This window comes from Marmota marmota, unplaced genomic scaffold, assembly GCF_001458135.2.
Source record: "Marmota marmota marmota unplaced genomic scaffold, marMar, whole genome shotgun sequence".
NCBI classification, from domain to species: Eukaryota; Metazoa; Chordata; class Mammalia; order Rodentia; family Sciuridae; genus Marmota; species Marmota marmota.
The window spans coordinates 15,122,528-15,148,532 of NW_025999977.1; the positions used below are offsets into that span (position 1 = coordinate 15,122,528).

The 26,005-nt window shown below is 36.5% G+C and overlaps 1 protein-coding gene across 6 annotated transcripts in view; it reads right to left on the reverse strand.

The window, feature by feature from the left end:
* The window catches only part of Ccdc85a (coiled-coil domain containing 85A), a 170,890-nt gene that overhangs the window by 29,797 nt on the left and 115,088 nt on the right, over positions 1-26,005 (reverse strand). For 5 of the 6 annotated variants that reach the window (XM_048804304.1, XM_048804306.1, XM_048804305.1 and 2 more), the window contains exon 3: positions 4,289-4,365. The exons of the other annotated variant lie outside the window; for it this stretch is intronic. In XM_048804304.1, the coding sequence (XP_048660261.1) occupies positions 4,289-4,365 (77 nt within the window). The remainder of the gene's footprint in view (positions 1-4,288; positions 4,366-26,005) is intronic. 6 annotated transcript variants of the gene reach the window in all.

A 26,005-nucleotide genomic window follows, 5' to 3' on the forward strand; every position in this document is an offset into this window, starting at 1 on the left:
ACAACACCAGGCAGCTTCAAAAAACTGGCTCTCAAATGTTCCAAAGAGGTGGTTGGTGTCAGGAAGGGTCTCTGAGGCACAGAGCACACATAGTACTTGCCAAGCAGATGTTGATGCCAGGGCATTTGATCAAAGGGAACAGATTTCCCACTAGGACTTTTAACAAATGTACTTAATTGACTTTGCAGTTGCAGCAAACTGCTTGGTTCATGTCTTGAACCATCTTCATGATGCCAAATCCAAAGTCAATATAGAGTAGGTAAGAATGGTTAAAAAACAATGTCTCAGGGTTATATCTGAAAAGTAACTGCTATCTTTGAAGGGAAGCCCTGTTTTTTTTATAATAAAGACATCAGGTAAATAGTGTACATCATCCATTTAAAGACTTTCTAGTTGAATAGATTTCTTCCTTGCAAATACAGAATATAAATATATTACTACATCTGGATGAATAAATCGATGATTTTTTTTTTTTTTTTTTTTTTTTTTTAAAAAGGACCATGGAACGAGCAGAGAAACCTAAGCAGAGTTTTGAATTTGGGCTAAACAATCATTTAAATTTTCAAGTTTCAATTTTAAAAGCTCCACTGTCTGTTCCCTACTCGCCTCCAGCTCACTCTGGACAGATAGGCCTCTGACCACATCATCTTATGCATGAAATTTCCATGCAGATTTATATATGAGTGTATAATAAAACTTTATGACTCTGGAGTATCTGGGAAATGTTTCAGGGAGAATACAACCCTGTAAAATGCAGTTTTGTTTTCATTTGTAATAGATTTTTTTTTTTAAGAAAAATAGAACATTTCCCTTAAGACAGGAATAGAAAAATGCCTGACAAACCTTTGATGACTAAACAGGCCCAATGTTAGTCTTTAAGATCAATATTGGGAAAAAGTAAATTTGACAATAAGATGGAAATAGTTTAGTATAATTAAACTACTGAATCTATCTTAATGCTATGAAATGATCAGAAAGGGTACTGTGCATATACTAGAAAAACCATGGAGTCAGTCTGCTGCCTTGGCCTGAGACCTTCCTTAATTAGCTGTTCACAATGATACCCTTGACCTCTGAGTATGATATGCCTTGACTCAAAAAAGGAGTTATCCTATGTAATATTTAAGGTTCTTCTCAAATCTGAAAATCTATTACTATATCCAAAGCTAGTTTGTGTTTATAGGTAAATGTATACACAAAATGGTTGTATTTATTTTGTTTTTACCAAAAAAATGTTTAAAACTACAAACTTTACCCCCACAGTAGGTCTGTTATTAATAAATGCTACTTATGTTTTTGTGGATGACCCTACTTCATTGGATTCAGAAGTTATAACTGCTTTCTATGAAGTATTTCTATCTACTTAAGAGAGTCTTCATTTGGGGTTTATATCAAATTTGCATCATGTGGAACTGACTAGTCTGAACAGTTTTAGCATTATGTGTATAAAGAGATTTTATGCAATCCTCTGAAATATTTTTAAATGTGATCTTAAAATGATGTTCACATTAGTTTACATGCTTAAAGAAGAATACCCTAAGTTCAGGAAATCTTCCATTTTTTTTTTTCCAAATAATAATACTGCATTTTCTAAAAATAAAACTTTTCACTTTAGGATACTGTTGAAATGTGGTGTCCACAAATTGAATATAAAGTAATGAACCTCATAGGACACAATAGTAGTCCCCATGGTGGTGCCTGGAGCTCTGTGCTCCAGGTCTTTGCCCCTGACCAAAAAGAAGTCACAAGCACTATACTCATCTTGTTTACTCTAGCAATATATATATTTAAAAATAAAGTTTTGACTTTCTATTCACTATACACAGTTTTACACAATGAGTAAAATAAGCATTAAAATGTTTCTTCTTCCAGGGCAATGCTTTAGATACTTTAAATAATTAGCCTAAACTCTAAACTATCAACGGACCTGACATAGCCAAAGATATCTGATATACTTGGGATTCTGATTGGGTAAATAGGAATAAGGATGCAACTGGCAAAGACAAATGGACGTATTTTTATAAACTTGGGAGTTAAAAGGAATACCTTTAATCAAGGCACAGTGGAAGCTCTTATAATTGAAAATCAAGTGTTCAAATATTGAGGCTAATTTATGCAGGAATGTCAGCATGTCGAATTGAATTGACCTTGCAAATCAGCTAGAATGCAGTCAGAAGTAGTTCCTACAGGGAAATCTCATCAGACCTTATTTGCCATAGTACCAATAACATCCAACAATAAGGTGCATATGCCTTAATGCTCCCTGGCCCAAGTCAGCCTTCCATAAGGACTCCCTTCACACAGTTCTCACTGCTCTAAGATCCATTTATGGTGTTGCATCCTAGTCTCACTAGCTGTGCTCATGTCAGTTTCTACCTATGGAAGTAGTCGAACCCGTGTTTCTCTCATATTTTAGCTGTAAATGAAAACAACAATCTCCAATACAAATTTTTTTTTTGAACTGAGAGATCCTTTGTTATTTGCATATGTCCAATAACATTTCAAACAATGGATTTTCTTTGCATTAAAGTACTTTGACAGGTAGCCGTTAAAAAATCTGAAACATTGTTTTCTCATTGTTAACATCTCTGAAATCAGCAAGAATCTGACATGGTTTAATGAATATCTTTTTTCTTTTTGTAATAATAATACATAAGGATGGTGTATCCCACATCAACAAAGTTTCAGGTTCAATAAAACAATCCTTCCTAGCCATTTCTCAGAGGGGGGGAAAAAAAACTAAAAGTAACCTTCCTTAATAGCAAAATGCATGAAAAAGCGCATAATTGAAAACTACCCTGAGAAGTTAATCTCTCCTAGTCTTAACTATGCAAGTACTATATATTTAAATACATACACACATTAAGTAGAGCTGAGGACTCTTCTGATTTTCCTTCAAGAATTCTAATACTCGCTTTTATGGTTTTTTTTTTTTTAAATCAATCTTCTAATATTTTTTTACATTTGTTGTGCTTGTTTTTTTAGTAAGATGGCTTTCAGGCTACCACTTCAGTGTTATGTGATACTCAACTCCCACTCAAAGAGAAATATTACGTGATTTTTTTTCTACTCTCATCTTTTACATTCTCAGTTGTCTAAGAGATGGTGTGACCATTTATTAAAAAAAAATTAAGTATTTTCAGTCAAGGGTCCTAGTAAAACCACACTCTTAGCCCAATATAAAAGACAAAGAAAAAATGTAAAAAGGAAAGGAGAGAAGAAAAACCTCTACCAGTAATATTGCATGACACAAATAATCCCTTCTGTCATCACACATTCTGTGTCCACGTGTAGTGAGAAGGGGGAGAAGTAGGTTCATTAATCTCATGATTTCTAGGCAGTTAGTTGGCCAATGGAAGAGAGGGAAAGGCATTCTTCCATGCAGTACATGATAGCCCAAGTCACCATTAATGAGCAAAAATATTTTATAAACAGATTAAAAACCCCTAAAATGTCTTTCCAAAGAGTCTTTGCATTAATATTTAAATCCCTTTTGGGATACAATCTTTGACTTCATATTTAAACTATTACTTATATTTGAGGTATCATTTTCCATTCATCACTTATAAAATAACCACCAAAATGCAGAAACAATGCTAGTGACTAATTGCTTAGAGAAAAACCATTTCATATAATAGAATACAATTCTATCTTCTTATCTGTCATGGAAATTAACCTAACATCAGTAGATTAGTTCAGCTCAACAAAATATTTTCTGATAGCACACAGAAACAATGTTGTAAGTGAAATAGACAAGACATTAAAGATCCCAGAAAAAGTTCCACTTTACATTCACCAGGAAGAAATGAAGTTCTAAAGTAAAAACTGTCAATTACTGTCATTGCTTTGTTGCACTAAAAAAGATCACTTAAAGCACAAAGAATCTTAGAAAGTACTAATTTGATTAAAATTAAAACTACCTGCAGGTTTATCCCACTTATAAACTAGCAATTTTTTTAATTTAAATGAGTCCTTTCCCTATATTCACTGAGTACATGCATATGCATAAGAGTAATACTAACAAAGGGACTTTATTTTCTGTTTCTCTATTTTCTCTTAAAATTATTTCACCTTATTTTCAAACATCCATATCCTTGAGCATACCACTTACAAATGTGGATAACAAGATGGCCCTCATGGAACATAGTCACACTCCACATGATGAATGGTTATTTACAAAATGACTTCTATCATTTAAAGGAGAACATGTAATTGAGACTTTACATTTTAAATAAAAAGCTACAACTCCAAAGACACTGACTAGCTATGAGCTCTGGAAGTCACCCACCTGGGGCAGCATGCGATTTTCTTCCTCCAGCTGTCTTACTCTTGCCTCCAGCTGCCTAACATAGGACAAGGTTGATTCTAAAATTAAAAAGAAAGAACTCAGATTATCCACACAGGTCTTGTTCAGTGCACTGTCAGGATATTTCTGGTTTGATTTATTTAAATCAGACTAAGTGACTACTTAGTCTGTTATTTAAAAAATTATTCCCCAGGAAAAATACAACAGAAGCCATGGAAACTATAAACAATTTAACAATTGTGTATTGGTAAGAAGTATGAGAAGTTTCTAGGTGGTGAGACTGCCGGATTTGCACACCAACCAGCCCTTAGAACATTAAGCATCTTGAAGAAAGTTACTCCATCGTTTCCTGTTCTATGCATTTTGCATTTTCAATATGTCCCATACACTAGACTTTTCTGTAAAATGTGATCTGTAACCGAAACAAGGTCATAATAAAAATGCCAAATAAATTATTTACTGGGAAAATGAAGGTAAGACCAACATTTGTCCTTCTCAAAAATCTATAGATATTAACTCTAATTTGAAGACAGGCATAACAGGGCTAAATATTTTAATTTAGGCTAAATTTTAACTTTTATATTGGCCACATGTGGAATAAACCCAAATTTTCAGGTACAAACTAGGCAACTGAACTAAAATTGATAGTCTTCAATTCTTCACAAATTCAGATGGATGCTGAAAGTTCAGAATCAGCATCATTTTCTGTTCCATATTACAACCCCAAAGTTTATGGCTTCTTCTCAAAAAAAAAAAGGATAGCAGATGGAAGAAAGTAGAGCTTCAGTTTTTAGGAAGAATATTGACAGTAACTCTTCATAAAATGAAAATATTCAAGCATGTCATAATAACATAGTTGCAAGTAATTCATTATTCAAGAACAAACCTTTTAGGTATAGGGCAAAGTATGCCACCACAAAAATCCCTGGAAAGCATGTTTCCATAGTTAATACTAAAGTGGCAGAACCTTCTCAGTGATCATGTTCTTTGATCTCTGAATCACAAAAGGCAGGGGGGTAGTGCATTTAAGAGGCAAGTGTTTGGAGCTTGGAGCACCTGATAATCTGAAGTTAGGCTAAATATTCCTGTATTTATGCCATGATCTTAAATTTATCATGGAAACTCCTTTTTTTTTTTTTTTTTTGATATGGGAATTGCTTGGATGAATTCAATTCCGTGTGTGTGTTTTCAAAGCAATAAGCTAACATTTTATTTTACATAGGAGGTGCCAGCCTTTAATTCACAAATATCACCATTAAGCCCATCTCTGCTGTAGACACAGCATGCCTGTTTCACAATGATTTGCAGAAAGCCCCCATCATTAACATTAATATAAGGACACACTGACCTCATAGGGATAGAGAAGATTGGCCTTGAGTATTCTTTATATAAGAAATGGAAGGTAAGGGAAACTGAAGACATTTGCTAGAAGTTTGTTTTTTTTTTTTGTTTGTTTTTTTTTAAGCTTGATGAAATGTTAAAACTCTGCTTTATGGACTTTTCCAAAGGCAAACAACAAGTATACAGCATAAATGAATAGCAAAATTATTGATTTCATGAGTCTGCTTTACTCTAGCAAATGAATAAGTGATTTGCAGATCATCAAGATGTGAATGTAGATTGCCTGATTTACACAGTTTTGCAAGCCCAGCTCTCTCCTCTAGAAAAACAACTACTTGCTAAGGACCATCCAAATGAAAAATTGATCAGCAATATTCTATTTAAACCATGAAAAAAAAATAGAATTATTTTCTCCTTTGTTCACAATTTATAGCTTATCTTAGTGCCCCTGTACTTCACTATCTCAAAATCTGACATTTAAAAGAAAAGAATCTATATAGCGTGATTTGAATAATACTTTTAAAATGCCACTAAATCAAATTTGTTTTAATTCTGTGACTAACTTCAGTCACTTTAATACATTTCTCTTTTAAATCTTTACAGTTTACACATTTGATGACCTCTCTACTTAAATAAAAGTATTCTGCTCATAAAATAAATAAATGAAGCCAGAGGGCAAAGGCAAATTCTAGAGTTTGGAAAACATCCTCTAATTTCCATTTTTAAAGTTGAATTACAAAAGATCAATTCCAAGTCCTTGCTCCAAAGCATTCACCGAAAATATGGGCTAAGGCAGGAATAGATGAGAAATAGTTTATACCCATAAAATAATGGAAAAATACTAGAAATGAAGGCAAAGGTAAAGAAAGTTTTGAGTTCATCCCCTTAAAACATTACTCTAGGTGCTGTTCTAGAGTTGGAAGAGAATACCAGTTATTGCAAGTCTTAACATGTTTCCAGAATGCAAGTTCTCTTTTAGGATTACAAGCTGTGTGCTAGGTTCCAGAAGATACTGTTAATTATTCCAGGCTCTTAGCCTCTTTTGCAATTAGTTAACAACTAAAGAATACTCCAAATGAAAACACTGTCCTGGAAGGAATAAGAATACCTCATCTGCATGCACAAATCAGAGTATTCATGCTGTTTGTTGTTTCATTCAATAAAAGAGCCGATTATATAATCCTTTAATGGGAGTAGAGTAGGCAAACACTTTTCTGAAATATAATGCCAGGTCAGCATTGGATCCCTAAGTCCCTAATCTCCCAACTGTGGAATGAAAGAAAAATAAGTTAATTTTGTTAATTTATGGAAATTTCAAGGATTATTTGTACTGCACCATAGATCAGCTGAGACTGACTTATAACCAGTAATATGATAGGAAATGCACAAACTACTTTTTAAAATAAAACAATATAGGATAAAGAAACTCCACACATCACATCACAATTCCTATCCTTGTACTAGTTCAATGTTAGGAGAAAAAAAAAAAATGACAGAATCTTCTTGTGGGATAAAAAAGAAATGGAGTCCCCTGAGCATCAGATCATATTTGACCATATCGGCTACAACCTTTTCTTTCTCCACGATGACAACCATAGAATAAGCTGGTCTCTCACTACATACAAACATGAAAGACAGTAGTACATTGACTGAAGTATCTGACAAAAACTGGCAATCTTTTTATCATAAAGTGATAAACAGAAAACTTCATTACGATGTATTATAATTTGAATTGATCATTATATTTTATACCAGGGACTGATAGTTTCATAAACTGATGTTTCAAAATGCCATTTGAACTTTCAGAATTCTGAGGCTGATGATCCAAAAGAGCATCAAAATAGACAAATATTTCTGCTATAAACTACACAGATGTAAGATGTGTTAAATAAGGACCCTGTCTTCCAGAAGCTATAACCACTTGGGGGAAGTAACGGGGGGGGGGGAAATAAAACCAACAAGGTAATATCAAATTGAGTGCTAAATCATAGAACAAGAATAAAGATCAACAGGGGCTACATTTCTTACAAAGGCGAAGCATGAACTTCAATGGATCAATGGAATTATGAAAGGTTGGAGATGCATGAGGGGAGTCACAGGGTAGACCAAGGCCAGAAGCTAAGAGTAATCCTACTGCATACAGTGAAGGAAAGTAATCATATGACAGAAGAGTAAGGGACTATTAGGGAGGAGAACAAGGATGGGCCAGGTTATGTCCTGTGTCAGGGATCTGGGAAACCTTTAGACAACTAGACATTGGAAAAGCAAAGAACAAATCATCAACATGAAAATTCAATGCATGCTAAAGATGTTCTTTGGGTAAGTCTCAGACTTTCTAAGCAGAAGCCATTTTTTCTCCATGCATCTCACTTTTCTTTGAGCCTATGTGTAAAATGTTCACAGCAGCTCTTGCAACAAGCATCAGAAATTAGCCGAAGAATTCCACTAGCTTCTCTATCTTCTAAATTATTCCAATTTTAGAGGTGGACTGTATCCTAGCCTTTCTATTCCATACTAACCCCCAGTCCCCAAGCTACTTTTGCAGATGAGAGAACTATAGCCCAGAGAGTAGTGAACTTGGATCTTAACCCCGAAGATTTGTCAAATACATTCAAAATATTCCATTCCATTGCTAAGGCACCACAATGATTCCCATCTTAGATCTTCTAATAATGAAATGATGTCAAGCTTCTTACCCTGATAGTTAAACACTAAGTTCTCTTTTTAGATATTCTTAATGGATTTATCTTTATAATCATCTGATATTTTCCTCAAACAATATCTAATTTCATTTCATTTTACCTGAAATGTATTCAGTTGTATAAAGGAGCTCTATTTTTTCCCTCCACTATTGAAAATATTAAACACTCTTTTCTTCCCTTTGGTTTCTAAAGCACCCTTTCTCCTACTAGGGAAATGTCCACCTTTGCAATCTCTCATGAATGACCCTGATTACTATATATAAAGGGTTTACCATTGGTAGTTAAAACCGTCTAAGGTTTGTCAAACTTCCAAGTGGTTTTAATCTGCTTGGATAAGAGAACTCTCATGTTTCCATTTTAGAGCAGAAAATAAATCTGATGATGGTCCATTCTAACAGATACCAACCACAGTGATTTTTATGGTGTGGAAAGGAGAAAAATCATTCCGAAGACTATAATAGTATTATGATTGTACAAGTTTCTGTGGCTAAGAGCTAAGATTTGAATGTCCCTTTCAAGACTCTTGCTAAAATTTAATTATCATAATGTTAATGAGATGAGACCTTAAAGAGGTGATTAGGCTATGAGGTCTCCCCCACTTATGAGTGGGATTGGTGCCTGACCCCCTCTTGCCCTTCAGCCATAGAATTATATAGCAGAATATTCTTGCTAGATGCCTGCCACTCAACCCTAGCCTCTAAGCCAGTAAATTTACGTTCACCATAAATTCCCCAGCCTTTGGTATTCTATAGGAGCACAAAATGGACCAAGTCTCTCTCAATAAGGATCCAACAGCCACAGGATTTTCATTTCATAGGCAATCTTTTCAATAAACCCCAAGCTCAATAGACATGGTTTGAACTAGTTCCAGGTTAATCCCACCAGTCAAAGGCTTTAACACATTCCCAAGGAAATTATTTCAGAACAGTACATTTTAAAAATCATGACTGTTCTGACAAAAGTGTTTCTCTTTCTTCCTCAGGCAAGCTAAGGTCAGCTTCCTACTTACAATTCATATTAGCTCTGAAAGTGTAAGTGATTACATGTCTCACTATAATTTGATGCTTTTCTTATTTAAAAACACCTTCTTGGAATCAGCATTTTCAGATTTGTCTGGATATATAATTCAGAGTGCTTTATTGGAACAGTTAGGATTTTTTTTAATGGAACTTTAATTACCCTACAGAATTAAAAATTGGTACCAAGCCTACCTCTACTATTTATTAATTCTACTCCTCTCAGTCCCTTCTCTCTATGCTAACCTGAAGGAGAAATGAAAGAGTTATTTCATTTCTCTCTTTCCCTATAGTGAAATCTGTTCAGTTTCTCACTGGCCTAGAGTTCTTAGATCTGCCTCTTCCCAGAGCTTGCCCTGACCACGTATACCCTCCTCGTGCCACTCTGCCTGGTCAAACTCTCCCTGTTCTTCTATTTACAGAATTAAAAAACATTTTATAACTAGGATGCCAAAGATGGGGAAATACTGCTTTGCGTAATGATGTGTCTCACATAGTTTAGAGGTGTTCCGAGAAAGCTTAATGAGATGTTGCAAAGATTTTTACCTGTGTACACACTGTTAGGTTGGTCCCTTTAACTCTGAAGGGCAATAATTCTAAAACTGTTAAATTCCACCCACTCTATATGTTCTCAGCTTTCCTCCTTGTCAACAGATCATATAGTGTTGTTTATTTTCAGCATTTGCCCGAGTAAGCTAAATGAAAATACTACAACCCCCACATACTGACTGGTAGTGTTTCCTGAAGGGGTTAATGAATACTTGATTCTTCAATATTAAAAGAGGTCTCCAGCCAATAGTTATCTGCTGTATGCCCGACCAGTACTGGAGACATAGTTGCAAGCAAGAGTGATAAGATCTGGGTGTTCATGGAACCTACATTGCAGTAGGGAAGACAGAAAATAAAAGCAGACAAATAAGATATCTTATGAAGGCAAAAGATGCAATAAAGGCAACTAAACAGTAGTAGGATAGAGCAATTTCAGAAGAGAATCACTGTAGGGAAGAAGGCCCAGGAGGAGCTCCCTTAGGACTGTGACCAGCAAATAAACCCACCAAAGATCTTGGAGAAATGAGTTCTAGACAGAAGGAAGCAAAGCAGTGCTAAGACTCTGGCTGAGAAGATCCACATTCTAGAACCCAGTCAGAAAGGGGAAAGTGACAGCAGCTTGAAACAGAGCTCTGTCCTGTCACCTTCCTCCACTGCTTATGGTTTTAAAACCTTGTGCTTTTCTTGGATGTTCCTAGTTAGACCTAGTTGTAGACTATTTGATTATTGAGCATTCATTTTAACAAAAACTTTAGTATTATGCATGATTCCTTTCTCTCACACTGTTTCCCATCCATTGGAAAATTGTGTTGTCTATCTCCAAAATATTCCTCCAAACAGGAATCTAACAGGTGTCCCTGCTTGCATTCTTGCCTCCTCTTCCCCAAGATTTAAAATCACTCACAATTTGTTTCAAACACAAGGTATCCAGGGTTTTCTTTCTAAGTCAGATCTTTGCAAGCCCAGCAATAGTTCTTGGCAGCAGCGTCCTTCATGATCTGATCACCTGAAAACGTCTCTGATTTCAGGTCATTACTTGCTCTGCTCCAGTCACAGGACTTCCTTTGTATTCTCGAAACACTGCAGGAATGCTTCTGCCCCAGCAACCCTGCTTCAATCATTCCCTCTTCTTGACATGCTCTTCCCCAAGTCAGCTGTTTGACCTCCTTATCTTCCACAAATCTTCCCGAAATCTCAACTGATCTCAGGGAGACACAGCCAGTCCTCTGCATTTAACTATTCACCAACTGCCACCACCTGCACCCCCGCACCTCATCTCCTGACCCTGTTGTACTTTTTTTTTGGCAAAACTCCTATCATGTAAACTAGGTTGTTCTTATTTTTATTGTATAATGTCTGTCTCTACAAAGAATATAAACTCTGCAAGGCAAGGACCTTTTACTACTCTGTTGCATGACATAGTCCCAGTGCCTGGCCCAATAAAATGTTACAAAATGAACAAATCAAGCAGTTACATACACAGTGCCCCAAAAGCAGGTGACTTCATACTACAAGTCTATACCTTTTGATCATTTCAGGAAAGAAAGTTTGTAATTACATGAAGCTAACACCAATTCTATTGTATTATGTGAAAATCATTCTGTGGCACATTAAATACTGAATGGAAACTTTGGGGAGGATCTCAACTAATGTCAGATTCAACCTTTTTAAGTAATTTCAATAAGAGAATCTGAGATGTGTTCTCATCAGCCCTGAGAGTTAAAATGTTACAATGTAAATATCTGTGTCCCTACCAAAATTCATATTAAAACCCCACCCCCACAGTGATATTAAGAGATGGGGGCTGTGGGAGATGATTAGGGCCCTTACAAAAGGGGGTTGAGAGAGACCTTTTGCTGTTTTCCCAAGTGAGGACACATACCAGGTGCCATCTATAAGGAATGAGACCTTAGACTCCAAGTCTGCTGGTGCCTTGATCTTAGTCTTCCCAGCCTGCAGAACTATATGGGTAATTAATATAACAAATTTTTTGCAGTCTTATTTTGTTATAGTATCCTAAAAGAACTAAGACAGAGTAGGGGAAGTTGAGAGACATGGACAGAGAAACAGTTGTAGAAAGAATGCAAAACGTAGACCATGTCTACCACTAAAGTCTTGGAATACAATATAAGTGCCCTAATCTGCTTCAGGCAAATGAAGTTCCTTTTGGTTATAAATAGCCACTGGAAGAAATTTAAACTTCACCTGGAAATTTTCTCCCTAGTCTCTTCCTGAGAAGGTCTACTGAGGGAGCAGGAGCGAGCACAGCTGTGGGACACTGTGCCAGGCAGGTGTCAATTGAGCACCGAGTGAGGGAATCTGAGCCGTCAGAGAACAGTCTGAGGACGGCTGTGGGCAGTGGTCCACATCAAAACAGGGTGCGTTTCATCATGAAGAGAAAAAATCTGTCACTTCAAGGCAAGGAAAAAAAAATTCTGTCTTGCTTCTTTTAATTAGAATGAAGTCTGGAAAGACTGAGCCATTTACCAAGAATAGTTTGACAGAAAAATCATGAGTGCTCTTTGCTCTGCTTCAATGCCATGCAAGTATTATATTTCCTGAAACAGTATTGATTTTCTCCATTTATTATTTTCTATGAAAGAGTAAATGGACATTTAAAACTGACCATCTACATAGAAATCAATTTGATATCAGGAAAAAATGTCAGTCTATGACCCAACTTTTATAAACAAACACTATAAAGTTGTTCAAGGTTCTCTTGTCCCAAATGAGTTTTTTTAATGGCATTTTTTGGGTATTTGCTACCACCCACCTGTTGACCTGATCCTTGCTGCTGTGGATTCAGCGCATCCCCTGAACTGTCATGTGTCAGAAACTTAATCCTCAAAGTCACACGTTAATGGAGTTTGAGAGGTGATTGGGTAGAACACTAATAAATGGATCATTCATTTATTAGTGGATTGTCAAGGGAGTGGCTTTAATGTAAAAGAGCTCTCTCTGGCATGATTGTACTATCTCACTATGTGGTCTACCAGGTTATAATGCAGCAAGAAAGCCCTCACCAGAAACTGAGCAGATGCCAGGACCATGTTCTTTGACTATCCAGCCCCCCAGAACGATAAGAAATGCATGTGCTGTCTTTATAAGTTGCCCAGTCTCTGGTATTCTGTTACAGCAACAGAAAATGGTCTGGGACACTGAGCATTGACACCTGTCTGTCACAGCTTTGATTTCCTTCTATGTATAAGATGGAGACCCCATCTGATAAGGCCTTGCCTTATATTTTTTCCCCCAAGTTTCCCCTATGACCACCACAGTGCTATATGCTAGGTGATGTTCCATAACATTGTTGAATGAATGAATGCCCTCCTTATTCTGTTCCCAACTACCCTGGGAGTTACTGCAAGTTTTGTGTTCCCAGGATAGTTTGAAACAGTTAACTCAAAATGCGGTCAAAGTTCCATCTATAGAACACACAATAGCAAGCAATCTCACTGAAGTGTGTTGTACAGGAATTTTTTAATGCGCTAAAATTGTGTTCACTTTTACTCTTTTTCTCAGAAAGTGTCAATCCCACATAGGAGGTAGCAGGTAAGTAGCAATAAATTGGGCTAAAGAACTAGGGACTACGTGGAAAATATTTCAAACTCTAAAGAGCTATTTAGTATGAGTACCATTTTAACAGCTTTTCAGGGATAAAATGTATCTTACTTTCCACTGTTACATTGCTTGTTATTGTTGTCATTTCCCAGAGAAAATAACTGCCTTTTCCTAATGCCAGAGGATAAAAATGAATGTCATTTTAACAAGTGTTACAATTTTCTTTAATGTACGTAGCCCCCTTGTAAGTGCATCCTGTTTGGTATTGTCAATGAATGCATAAGGAAGGGAATATGCAAAAAGCAAAATTTCAAAAGACAGTAAAACCTATAAAAATGTTATTTTCTCTTAGCATAATTAGTTTGCTTTTTTATGTATATTTAGCCGTTTTAAAAGCCTATATCTACCAACTTCTATATTGCCATTTTACTTTTCAGAAAAATAAAAATAAATTTTATCAAACGGCACAAACATCAATAATTTGAACTCCATCAGCTGGGAATTCATAAAAGTTTTCTGGATTTAGCCTATGTATACACTCTGCACTGGCTAGCAAACAATAGTTGGCAAAACAAACTCAGTGCAATAATGCAGCAATCGTTATATTTGGAGAGGAAATTTTTGCAAAATTTTAACCACTATTTGTACATTGAGTGGTTATTTAAAATGAATATGTTAGTTTAGGTAAACAATTGGAAATATTACACATTTTGGCATATATTTTGTAAGTTAGCTGTTAGGGTGTGTTTATAATTGTTGTGCTTTGTAATCTTTGAGTTAAGACATTGAGCACTTACTATGATCTAGGCACTCTTTTGTGTGCTAGATACAATTCATGAAAACAAATATGGCTCCTCCTCCTTGAGAAATATTGTACTTGGGAAGGCAGGTAGACAGGCATGTGGGCACGCGCAGACACACACACAGAGAGCTGTTCTAAACATGCCACTCTGCTTCAGCCTACACCTAGATCAGTGAAGACTAGGGCATCTAAGTCCAAATGTGAAGGTAAATTACTGGTAATGAACTTTCCAAGCAGCAAGAACATAACTTGTAATGAGTCCAAACTGAGAATGAACCAGAGGCATTCAAAGAACTGAAAGAAGGCTGGAGGGTTTGAAGTTAGTTTCAGGAAATGAGGAGACAGGAGAAAAAACAGGGAAGGTGGATTTGTTTCCTGGGTGAGGCAATTTGAAGAACTTGGATTTTGCACTGTTTGCAGTAGGGAGCACTTGGGGAAGGGAAGATGTGATACAAGTAACAACATCTCACCTTACTTATACTTTTAAAATTGGCATCCTGTTTTCTCTGTAGATGACAGAGAAACAAGAATGGAGGTAGAATATCACTGAGGGAGCCTCTGCAGGAGATGAGCGGAGCCAGATTCAATAAGTCTCCAGCAGGTAGGGCCAACTAAGCATATGGATAGAACAAGATGTGAGGTGTTAAGAAAAAAGTAACAATCAACAGTAACTGCCATTTGGGGCATGAACAGTTTGGGAGAGTGGTAATCACATGATGTCTTAGAGAAGGCGCGGGAGTGGGGTTTGAAATTGAGAGTTCTAGTTTGTTCATACTAGGTTTACTATTTCTACCAAACATCTAGGGCAACAGAGAGAAAGCAATGGCATAAATGAATCTGGAGCTCAGAAAAGTGATCTACAGTTTTGGTTTAAATGTGGAAGTCAACAGCAAAGAGCAAGGGTTGAAAAGAAGGATAAGGATGGAGAAGGGTCTGGAAGGGGCAGAGCCACATGGTAACATTCTTCAATCCCCTTCTCCCAGACCTGAGCCAGTATCCAGCCTTCCTTGTAGACACAAGCACAATTACTGTGCATCTTCTCCTTGGATACTGCTATAGTCAACTTTCCATCATTATAATAAAATAGTTGAAGCACTTAATTATTGTATTTGATGACTGAAAAGGTTTACTTTGGCTCATAGTTCTAAAGGTTCCTATCCAAGATCAGGTGACCTAATTGCTATGGGTCTCCAAAAGCATTGGGTTTTAATTGTCAAATAAGAACACTGAAGTTGATGACCTTTAACACACTAACATCCATAATTTCTGGTTCACAATTGTGCATTTTATGATTATCCTTACTACTGTCAGAACTATGAAAGGGGGCCAAGATAGGATTTCTAAAGGTATAAGCATATTATTTGGCTACTCTTATTTATTCACTAAGCATTTATGGAATACCTACCAATAAAGAAGCAGAAAACATGTGAGACTACATTGCAGTGTTTCGAGAAAGGGAATAAGGCACACCTATGTGACAGATGCACAACTGTTTGTAGCCATTAAACATGCTCATCTGAAGCAGGTTTATATTTAGAAGTACTATTCTTTAAGAATATCTCCTTACCTCCTTAGAGTCTTTCCCAAACATTGAATCCTTAAAAACATCCTTCACTGAAGAAAATGTCCAGATTAAGGAAAAACAGTTCTCCAATTTTAATCTTATATAATGAAATATTATTTGTTGTCATTCTTATGAACCTATTAGTGAACACTGGCAAAAAAAAAAAAAGAATCAAGAATTATTGAAGAACTACCATGTTGAAGCATCTATGGTATGCTAATTGAACTTGAAGTATCAGGCTATTTTTTTCTACAGGCATTAATAAAATTGAAATGACATAAATCTTAAAAGTTGGTTCAATTGAGACCACACAAGTTAACCTGAATGTGTTCACTGTGTTCTTCCTGTTCTTTGATTTGAAAGACTCTTTAAAATAGTGTGGTTAAGAGAGAAAGTTCTAGCCAGGAAAATTTCAGCTGACCTTGAGGTTCATTTGGGCTCTGCTAGCCTCACAAGGATTCCATCATTTCATCTTTGCTAAACAGTTACTAGGCAACAGCAGAGTAGTCAATTTGGTCAAGCAGGCAAATCAGAAGACACAAATAATGGCTAATAACTTTAATTTATTGTGTATCAAGCACTCTGCTAAAAAGGCACATGCATTTTTCACATGCATTAACGTATTTGATCTTCACTGCAAAACTAAGTGGTAGACATTATTATCTTCATTTTATAGATCAAAGATTGTAGGTTTAGAAATATAATGTAACTCCTCAAAGCCACAAAGCTAGTATGTTGCAATTCTGAAACTCAACCCCAGGTCTGCCCCAGCAAAAACCACCACAGCAGCATTATAAATATTCCTTATTGCATAGACAAAAAATGAAGACCAGATTAAGCTGTTGTTTTCAGCAATTTGATCAACATCCATCATTTACTTGTTTTACTTTCTAAAATACATTTGTTTGTTTATTTATTTATGTGGTGCTAAGGATTGAACCCAGTGCCTCACACATGCTAGGTAAGCACTCTACAACTGAACTACAACCCCAGCCCCAATCTACTTGATTTGAACCTTCTTATCATTATGCCTGAACAGTACCCCATCACTCAGTTGATAACATTTCTTGAAGGAACAAAACTATTTTTCCTAAGTGCATCAACTTCAAAGTGCACTTGATGGTACCCTCAGGTGAACAAAATCAGCCAAAGTGAGGAGGACAAGTTTCACAGTCAACAACAACCAAGCCACCTCAAGCCATGTGCCTGGATCTGTAAGTCATTAGTGGGCTTAACAAGTACAGTGCAACCTGTGGAAATTTTCACAAACATCTTACAACCCTAGTCTCAGGAAAGTCCACAGGCTTCGAAGACATGGACACAGGCAAGTGGTAGTTTCTCCTGGCTTGTTAATGTCTAATTTTAGTTTTTCAAAGGAGCTATTTTCTATTTTTTTAATTGGTTGTTCAAAACATTACAAAGCTCTTGACATATCACATTTTCTAGAATTTCTCCTGGATTCCCTTCTGGATAATTGGGAAGCCCAATGAAATATTCATGGCATTTAAAGTTATAGCTATTCATGCAGTTGACATTATTCTTGGGTGATAACAGAGAACTTGATGTATATTACCTAACAGAAGTAATTACAGGCATTTTGACAGAAGTTGGTTCCCTCACCTAAATCAAATGTCCAATGCACTATGTTTAAAGTGGTCATCCCTGCCTACCAAATCCCATGAACTCTCAAAGTATTTATCAGTTCATGATACCTCAGAAACCGAAGTAAATATAATAAATTTCTGTACCTAAAATAATTTTTATGAAATGGTTTCTTAAGCTACATACCACTGTGTACAGCCTGTAATTACACAATCAAACCAAAAGCGTATTTTAAATCCATCTTGGCCAAACAATAAAGTCCGTTAAATTTTGTTCTGCTTTTGCTAACTTTCAGATTGATTTTATATTACTGTAGAAGTGCTGCATTCTGTGTATAAAATGAAATTCTAAATCAATTGTTTTTATTCGCCTTTACAAAATAAAAGAATGCTTCTTTCACTTTCAAAGAAAATGGAATTGAAAATCTAAGTTTTCACTTGAGTTACCTCTCTTCACTGTGTGGTCATTCTGTTTAGTAAAACTTTATGCCATAAATAAAAATTTACACATCAAAAAGTGTAACAGTATAAGAGTGGATTATGAAATTGTAAGATAGAATCTGAATTCCCTGTCACTTGGGGAAGGAACTTTGTTTTATTCATCTTTGTAAGACCAAGTCTTACACCCTTTTTAAACCCCAAATAGTCATTAAACTAAGGTGCTAGCCTCCTTAACATGAAAACACCACAAGTATTTTAATAGTTTAAAATGTCTCTGGAACAAATCCACATATTTCAGCCACCTGATACTTGACAAAGGTACCAAAAATTTATATTGAAGAAAAGATAGCCTTTTAAACAAATGGTGCTAGGAAAACTGGATCTCTGTATGTAGAAGAATGGCGCATAGTGAGAGGTAGGGATCTAGTATCAAAGTGAAGAGGACAAGTTTCACAGTCAACAACCACCTCATCTCTATACCTGGGACATTAATTAAATAATGGTGACAAATACAAAGTGGATCAAAGACTTAGGAATTTGACTAGAAACTTTGCTATTGCTAGAAGAAAACCCAGGGTCAACACTCCATCATATAGGTCTTCCTTCACAAGACTCCTAAAGCTCAAGAGATAAAACCAAGAATCAACAAGTTGATATGGCATCAAGTTAAAAAGCCTCTGCAAAACAGAGAAACAGTTAAGGGCTTGAAGAGAGAGCCTATTGAATTGGAAAAAAAAGTCTTTTCCAGCTGCTCCTTTAACAAGGGTTTAGTATCCAGAATATAACAAGAACTCAAAAACACACCAAAGCAAACAAACCCCCAATAAACTAATCAATAAATGAGCAAAAGAACTAAGCAGACATTTCAAACAAGAAATGCAAATGGTCAACAGTTATGAAAAAATGTTCAATCTCTCTAGAAATGATGAAAATGCAAATTAAAACTACACTGATTTCACCTCACTCCAGTCAGAATGACAATTATCAAGACTGCAAATAATAATAAATGCTGGTGAAGATGCAGGCGGAAACACACTCACACATTGTTGCTGGGACTGCAAATTAGTACAACTCTGAAAAGCAATATGAAGATTCCTCAGAAAACTAGGAATGGAACCACCATATGACCCAGCTATCCCACTTCTTGGTATTTATCCCAAAGAACTAAAATCAGCATATAATGGCAATACATCCATTTCAATGTTTATAGCAGCACAATTCACAGTAACCAAATTATGGAATCAGTGCAGGTGCCCATCAATAAAAGAATGGATTCAGAAGTTGTGGTATAAATACACAGTGGAGTTTTACTCAGTCATGAAGAAGAATGAAATCATGGTATTTTGCAAGTAAATGGATGGAACTGGAGAACATGGTGGCGAGTGAAATAAGCTAGACTCAGAAAATCAAGGGTTGGCTGAATGCTTCTCTCATGAGTGGAAGCTACGGCACAATAAGGGAAAGAAGGTGGGGGTGGGGTCAGAAGTCATAAAGATAGGGAAGATCAGTGGAGTGAAAGCAGGGGATGGATACAGGGGAAGGGAAAGGGGAGGAAATGCAAAATGAATTTAACAAATTATCATAATGTGCATGCATAAGTACACCACAGGGAATGTCACCTTTGTGTATAGATATAAAGCACCAATGAAAAATAAATGAGAGAAAAAGATCAGTAAAGGAATGAGAATGGGGGGCGGGGAAGCAGGAGAAGGAAAATAGGGGAGGAAGAGGACTGCAATAAAGTAGATTCCAGCACATATGATTTTGTCAAAATGGACTTAATTATGTCTAACTATAATGCCCTAATAAAAAATATAAACTAAAATAAAATGTCCTAGGAAAGTTAGAGCTTGAGTGTTAAGAAATATTAGCAATTCACTTTGCAGAAAAAATACTATCGTGAATAAACTTAAGTATAAATACCAAGAGGGTTACAATAAAAGCACTACCCCTTAGGGCATATTAAGATAAAAAAAATGTCCACCTGGTCCCAAATGGTTTGACACATTCTAATTAATAATTAAATAATGTGTACTCACTAGGGAAAATTTCATTCTGATAAGATATCTCAGAGCTTGCTGGGTGAAAGGAAGCTGGTGAGGAGGATGTCTGTTGCCTTATTTTTTAAATGAATTATTAGCATTATTCTCTCCTGGCTCAAATGGGAGTACACAGCTATCTATCGGGGGCACCACTATTGCATAAAGGGAATTACAGTTCTGCACCCTGCCCCCAGAATAAACAGAATTATGCAAGATTTTAAGACGATAGAAGAAAGTGTAGGGTTCACTAACAGAATTGCCTATATATACACCCTCTACCCACTCCGTTGGAAACTCAGCTTTGTGTTAACACCAACAGCCCAATTGGTGCTTTAGTTTGAAGGTACTGGCTTATCAGATTTACTGAGAAATGCTTCTTAAATCATCATGTTAGACCTAGGAATGGAACAAGATGAATTGTTTCTAATTTGCAGTCTGTCCTTAGGAAGTACACAGGAACATTTAGAATAAAACAATAGGCCCCTGGCCTGTATAAATTCAAATCCATGGAAAATGATGAATATCTCCTACATTTATAAATATATATATATATCTTTCCATAAGTGATCATTTTAATGCACTGGCCTAGAGATGAATTCATCTTTTTAGTCTAAATAACAATTCACTTGAAATTTATTCTCGTAGCTTCAGTCTTATGCTGGGGTGCCAGAGAAGTCAATCATCGTGAAAACACCAACTTCTCACATCCTGGCACCGCCATGGAGCTAGGAATGTAGTTCCAAATACATATGAAGAAAAATTAATTACTTGGAAGAGATACACACTAATAATTCTAAAGCAGGAGCTGCTCAATTTTCTAATAAGATCCAATCAGGTTTTATATACAGGTTTAGAAAAATACTTGCTTTGAGATTGACACCATCATTGCCTATTTGATAAATTTGTAGGGAGGAAAAATAATTTTAGGTTTTCAGCCAGGTTTCATATAAGCTTAGAGAAGCTATTGCTTCAGGAAAGAAATATCAAAAGAGGGGAGGGAGGATATTCTCCTATTTTCTACTCAGTTGGACCTAAGCAAGCCAATGCAGTGGTCCTACCAAAGTTAAACAATCTCCCCAGAGCTCCAACACAGTCTCCCTTACTCTAGTTAGATTTGGCCCTCAGTCTCTACATTTTCAGAGGCGAGTTCTCTTGTACTGCTGTTGAATCTCAGCACTTGAGGTCTCAGCTCACTGCCCATGACTTTGTGTGGCAGGCAATTCCCTAGCCAACTTCAGGACATCACGCAGAGATCTTCTCTGAACAGCTTGCATCTTCTACCTGACCTCAGCTGCCCATATGAACTTTTCTGAAGCAAATCTGAATATAACAGACCCGATGGCCAGTGTGCATAAAGCACAACTTATCTCCTTTCCTCATACATTCAGCATCATTACCACACAGCTATTCCAACTATTTTTTCATATATATTATTCCACTTTTAATAGTATCTGAAAAGAGCATGAAATATTTATTTATTGCAAAACAATATCTAAAAAGGATTAATAGATTCCTTTAAAAATTTGTTCAGGTATTAAAAAGTTATGATGTCTTTTCCAACATTCTTCTTACTTCAAGAACCAACTCTTTGCAGACAGTCATCTGGAATTTTGTGTAGACTGGTAGTTAAAAGTAAAGTGCAAGAACTAGGCTTCCTTGATTTGAATACTCCCTCTACCACCTACACTGTGGCCTTGAATGAGCTATTCAAAACTCCTGGCTAGGCATAATGGTGCACACCTGTAGTCCCGGGGGCTCAGGAGGTTGTGGCAAGAGGACGGCGAGTTCAAAGTCAGCCTCAACAACTTAGCAAGGCCCTAAGCAACTTAGCAAGAACCTGTCTCAAAATTTAAAAAATGGGCTGGGGATGTGGCTCAGTGGTTAAATACTCCTGGGTTCAATCCCTGGTGCCAAAAACCAAGATGAAACAAACAAACAAAAATACCTCCTGTGCCCGTTTCCCCATTTGCAAAAGGGATTAATACTACTACTTACCTATGTAGTTGCTGTGAGGATTAAGTTTCTATGTATAAATCACCTAAGATAGTATCCGGCTTATCATAAGCCCTAGCTATTTATCGTTACCTGCATCGATGTGGTTTTGATATTGTGACCATCACTACCATGTTCCTGGCCCTCTCCAATAGGGTAGATTGCTTGTCCCACTCTACCCTCCCAATCCAGTGCCATGAGGGCTGATAGGAGTTTGCAATCTTCTTTCTACCCAAGGCAGCCCACATGGTCTGCAGCCTAGCTTCCTATTCTAGACCTTCATGTTCTGTCACTCAGCCATCCATACTAAACAGCAGCAAGAACAACTTTCCCCGAGTGTACCCTGACTGCAGTATTGGGCACACAGCAATGACAATCTGAAAAAAACAAATGTGAGAACCAAATCAACAAATGGATAAAGAAGATTCAAAGGAAAATGCATGTTTTAATTTTTGGAGGCACACTGACTAAATGACTACACACACAAAATTTGTTTAACTAGTGTTTCTAAACTGACTAGCTATACTCTGTTAATAAATATTAACAGGCAAAAAATGAAAGCTATACACAAACAGTTGTTTATTAAACAAATAATTGAACATTCCAGACACTAGATTATAATGGAGAGCAAAGAAATATATAATACATAGATAAGAAACAAAAATATAAGTGCATGAAATTTTAAGCATTAAGTGTTATAAAAGGATGATTTATGGTCAGGGAAGGCCACTCTGAGGAATAGGCATTTAATTGATAATGAATGAATAAAAGCTAGCCATGGTTAGATCATGAGCATTCTAGACTGAAGGAACTGTTTGTGCAAAGGGCCTGTGGTGGGGATGAGCTTAGCATTATAAAGAAACTGAAAGTCAGGAGCCTAATGAGCAAGGATATGAAATAAGCAGGGACAAGGTGACACAAGGTCTTGTAAGTCATGTATTGGGAGAAGAGCAAAATACTTTTAATAGAGAGCACAATTAGGAAGGAGAGTGTTCACTAACCATTAAGACAAGTATCCATCTCAAACCAGTTGTGTTATTAGGATCATACTATTCCTTCCTTTTCTTAAGTTCTATTAATCTCTCTAGAAGGTGATATATTGATAAGCAGATTAAAGAGATCATATTGTCTCTAGCACCTTGAACTGCCAGAGCAAGGTGTTTCAGAAGATGAAGGGCACAGCAGGTATCAGCCTTAATTACAGGAATAAAGAATATGGATTGAATTTTAGACCCTCTGTGGTAAACCGGTAAGTCAAAGAGGGCAAAGCAGGTGAAACAATCACTGATAATCCCCCAACCTCATACCTATAAGACCCTACTTGACATATAGGTGGGGTTCACAGAGAAAGAAGTAGAAATTATATAGCATCAGACAAATGGATTCAGGAATGATTTTGAATCTAAAAAGTAACTTTAATTCCTATTTCTAAACTGAAATGGAGTTTGTTTTTATGAAGAGTTTACATCCCAGATTGTTCAAGAACAGTCAAAATACTCTGCATACTCTGCATGGGGACTTTAAAAAAAAATGTTTAAAGTCCCTTCTGAACAAAATGCACTTCCAATTAGGAACACAGCTCAATATTTCAGGTAAAATTTCCTCTTAATGAGGAAAGAAAAGAGTCTAGGGACAGATGGACTGGGTTGCCTGGCTAAGTACTTAATTTTGCACTTAGCTCTCTGGAAGATGAGGCAGACAACCTTAGTTCATACATTAATATTTTTAAAAAGGCAATAATGTTCCATTTGGGAAGAATATTTGGGGGAAATGAGGCATTGGCAATGCTAGCTAAGGCTTCTAGACTGCTCCACATTAGTGTAGGTGTGCTCCTTAATACAGAAAGTAAACCTCCAATTAACATGGAAGTTATTTTATGAAAATATCTTTAAAGATAAATTGCTTAAATGGATGGCTAGGAAACCATAGCAACTATATATTTTAATTAAAGTTTGCTGCTTGAAAGAAATCTTAAATAATTGGTGCCTACAAGGTCTTGCAGAATTGGCTTAGCTATGAAAAATCCACGCATTTAATAACAGGAGAGGAAAAAATCTACCATCTTCCCTTCATGTATGCATCTTATAAAAAGAGATAACCTGAGTTAATTTTCCAATATTTGAAGCTAAAATTGGTCCTATTAATAGGAAGTCCACTTGAACACAATAGAAAAAAATTATAACTCTGGTTTAGGAACATTTTCCCAGCCCCATATGATAAGACATGCAAAAAAAGAAAAGACCATTTTAAAAACCCTTTGTGACAACTATTATTAATACTTTCAATTTAATGAATGCCAATGATGTCTGTTTACCGTAGAAAAGTGTCATTTTGACATTTTGTGAATAATTGCCTGAAACAGAAATGGGCATCTTCAACCACACATTTATTTAAACATTTATGGGCAGTCAACTAGGTGTCTGTATTGAAATAAAAATCCTCCATGTGTTTAGCAGAATATCTCCTATGATAATAATTTCTTGACACTTTGTTTTAGCCTCCAAATAGTATTGTCTCTATTCAACAGCTAGGGCAGATGGGGTCCAGCAGAATGACATTTCCAAAGCAAGTATGAAGATTTTATCTACACCAGTAAACCAGTTCAATAGCTTCAACAGAACTGATCACCGAGCCCAGCAACACCATATCCATTTTCCTAAATAACAAAGCTAAAAGTAAAACTGAAGTGGGTTGTTGTACTGATTTTTTTTTTTAATTGCCCTGGCTGGGCGGCAGGGGTGATACTGGGGATTAAACCACATCCCCAACCCCGTTTTGTATTGTAATTAGAGACAAGGTCTCACCAAGATCCTTAGTGCCTCACTTTTGCTGAGGCTAACTTTGAACTTGGGATCTTCCTGCCTCCGCCTCCCCAGCCCCGGGATTACAGGCATGTGCCACAGTGCCTAATATACTGATCTTCATATATACTCAACAGGTCCATTGGGTGGATTCTGAACCCCAGGCTAAAACAGAACTACAATCCTGGGGCTTTGTCTGAATATATGAGGACAAAAAGAGGGAAATGGGGAGAAAAAAACCTATGAAAGGAAAAAATTGGTTTGTCCCCACTATCTAAGAATAGGATATAGGAGAACAGGACAAGCCAATGGTGTCCTGTTAGAGATTAATGATTAAAAGCTATCCAAACCCAATTAGACACTAGGGCAGTTCACATGAAAACCAACAACATTTCATGTGAAGTTTATAATCTCACTAGCTATTAACTAATCCAAACAGCTAAGTTCTTTTAACAAATTTGTCTCAGAGATAATCTTTACCTTACATGTCCCTGCCTCCTCTTCCTCTGGACCCAGGTCTTCCAACACCAAGTGCACCAGTGAGATGGCCCCTCTAGCTGGTCTGCACAGTTCCACCATGCTGGGAAAGTCTAGAATTAACACTACACAGGGCCATTGGCACTGTCTGTTCCTCACAGTCTACAGTTACAGACTGTAACAGCCCACGTGCCACATCAGTAAGGGGACTGCTATTACCCACTCTCAGGCACAAAACCCACTGCTTAGCCAGCAGGATTTTGAACATTTTATACGAGAAGGTTTGATTTGCTCATGCTTTTGCTGATCTAAACATTATTCTTTTATCACTTTCCTCTATGAAATTTATTAACTCCACCTCTCTTTCAAGAACTGGTCTTTCTAGTCTATCTTGCAGCCTCCCTGGACTACGTTAGCCTATTGGACTCAATTAGGGTCAGCCCATCTCTGAATTCATACTATACTTTCCTTTAACTCAATGAAATACCATATAGATATTTCACACTTCATTCTAATTTATTCTGTTGGGGGCCTCCTCAGCTGCATACGTTCCTCAAGGGCAGGAGTTTGGTGGATAGCAAGTACTTGCAAAGTTTATAATGCCTATTTGAGTAAACACTTTCAGTCTTAAAAAAAAAAAAAAAAAAAATCACTCCCTAACTCAATTCAACCAACTAGAAACAATCACTTCATTTCATGAAATTTCCCCATTCCCAAAAGGCTGCTGGGGAATAAAAAAAAAAAAAAAAAAAAGCAAGCTGTTCTTTATGCAAAATGCAGTCTGATAAAACAATTAGTATTTTTTCCTAC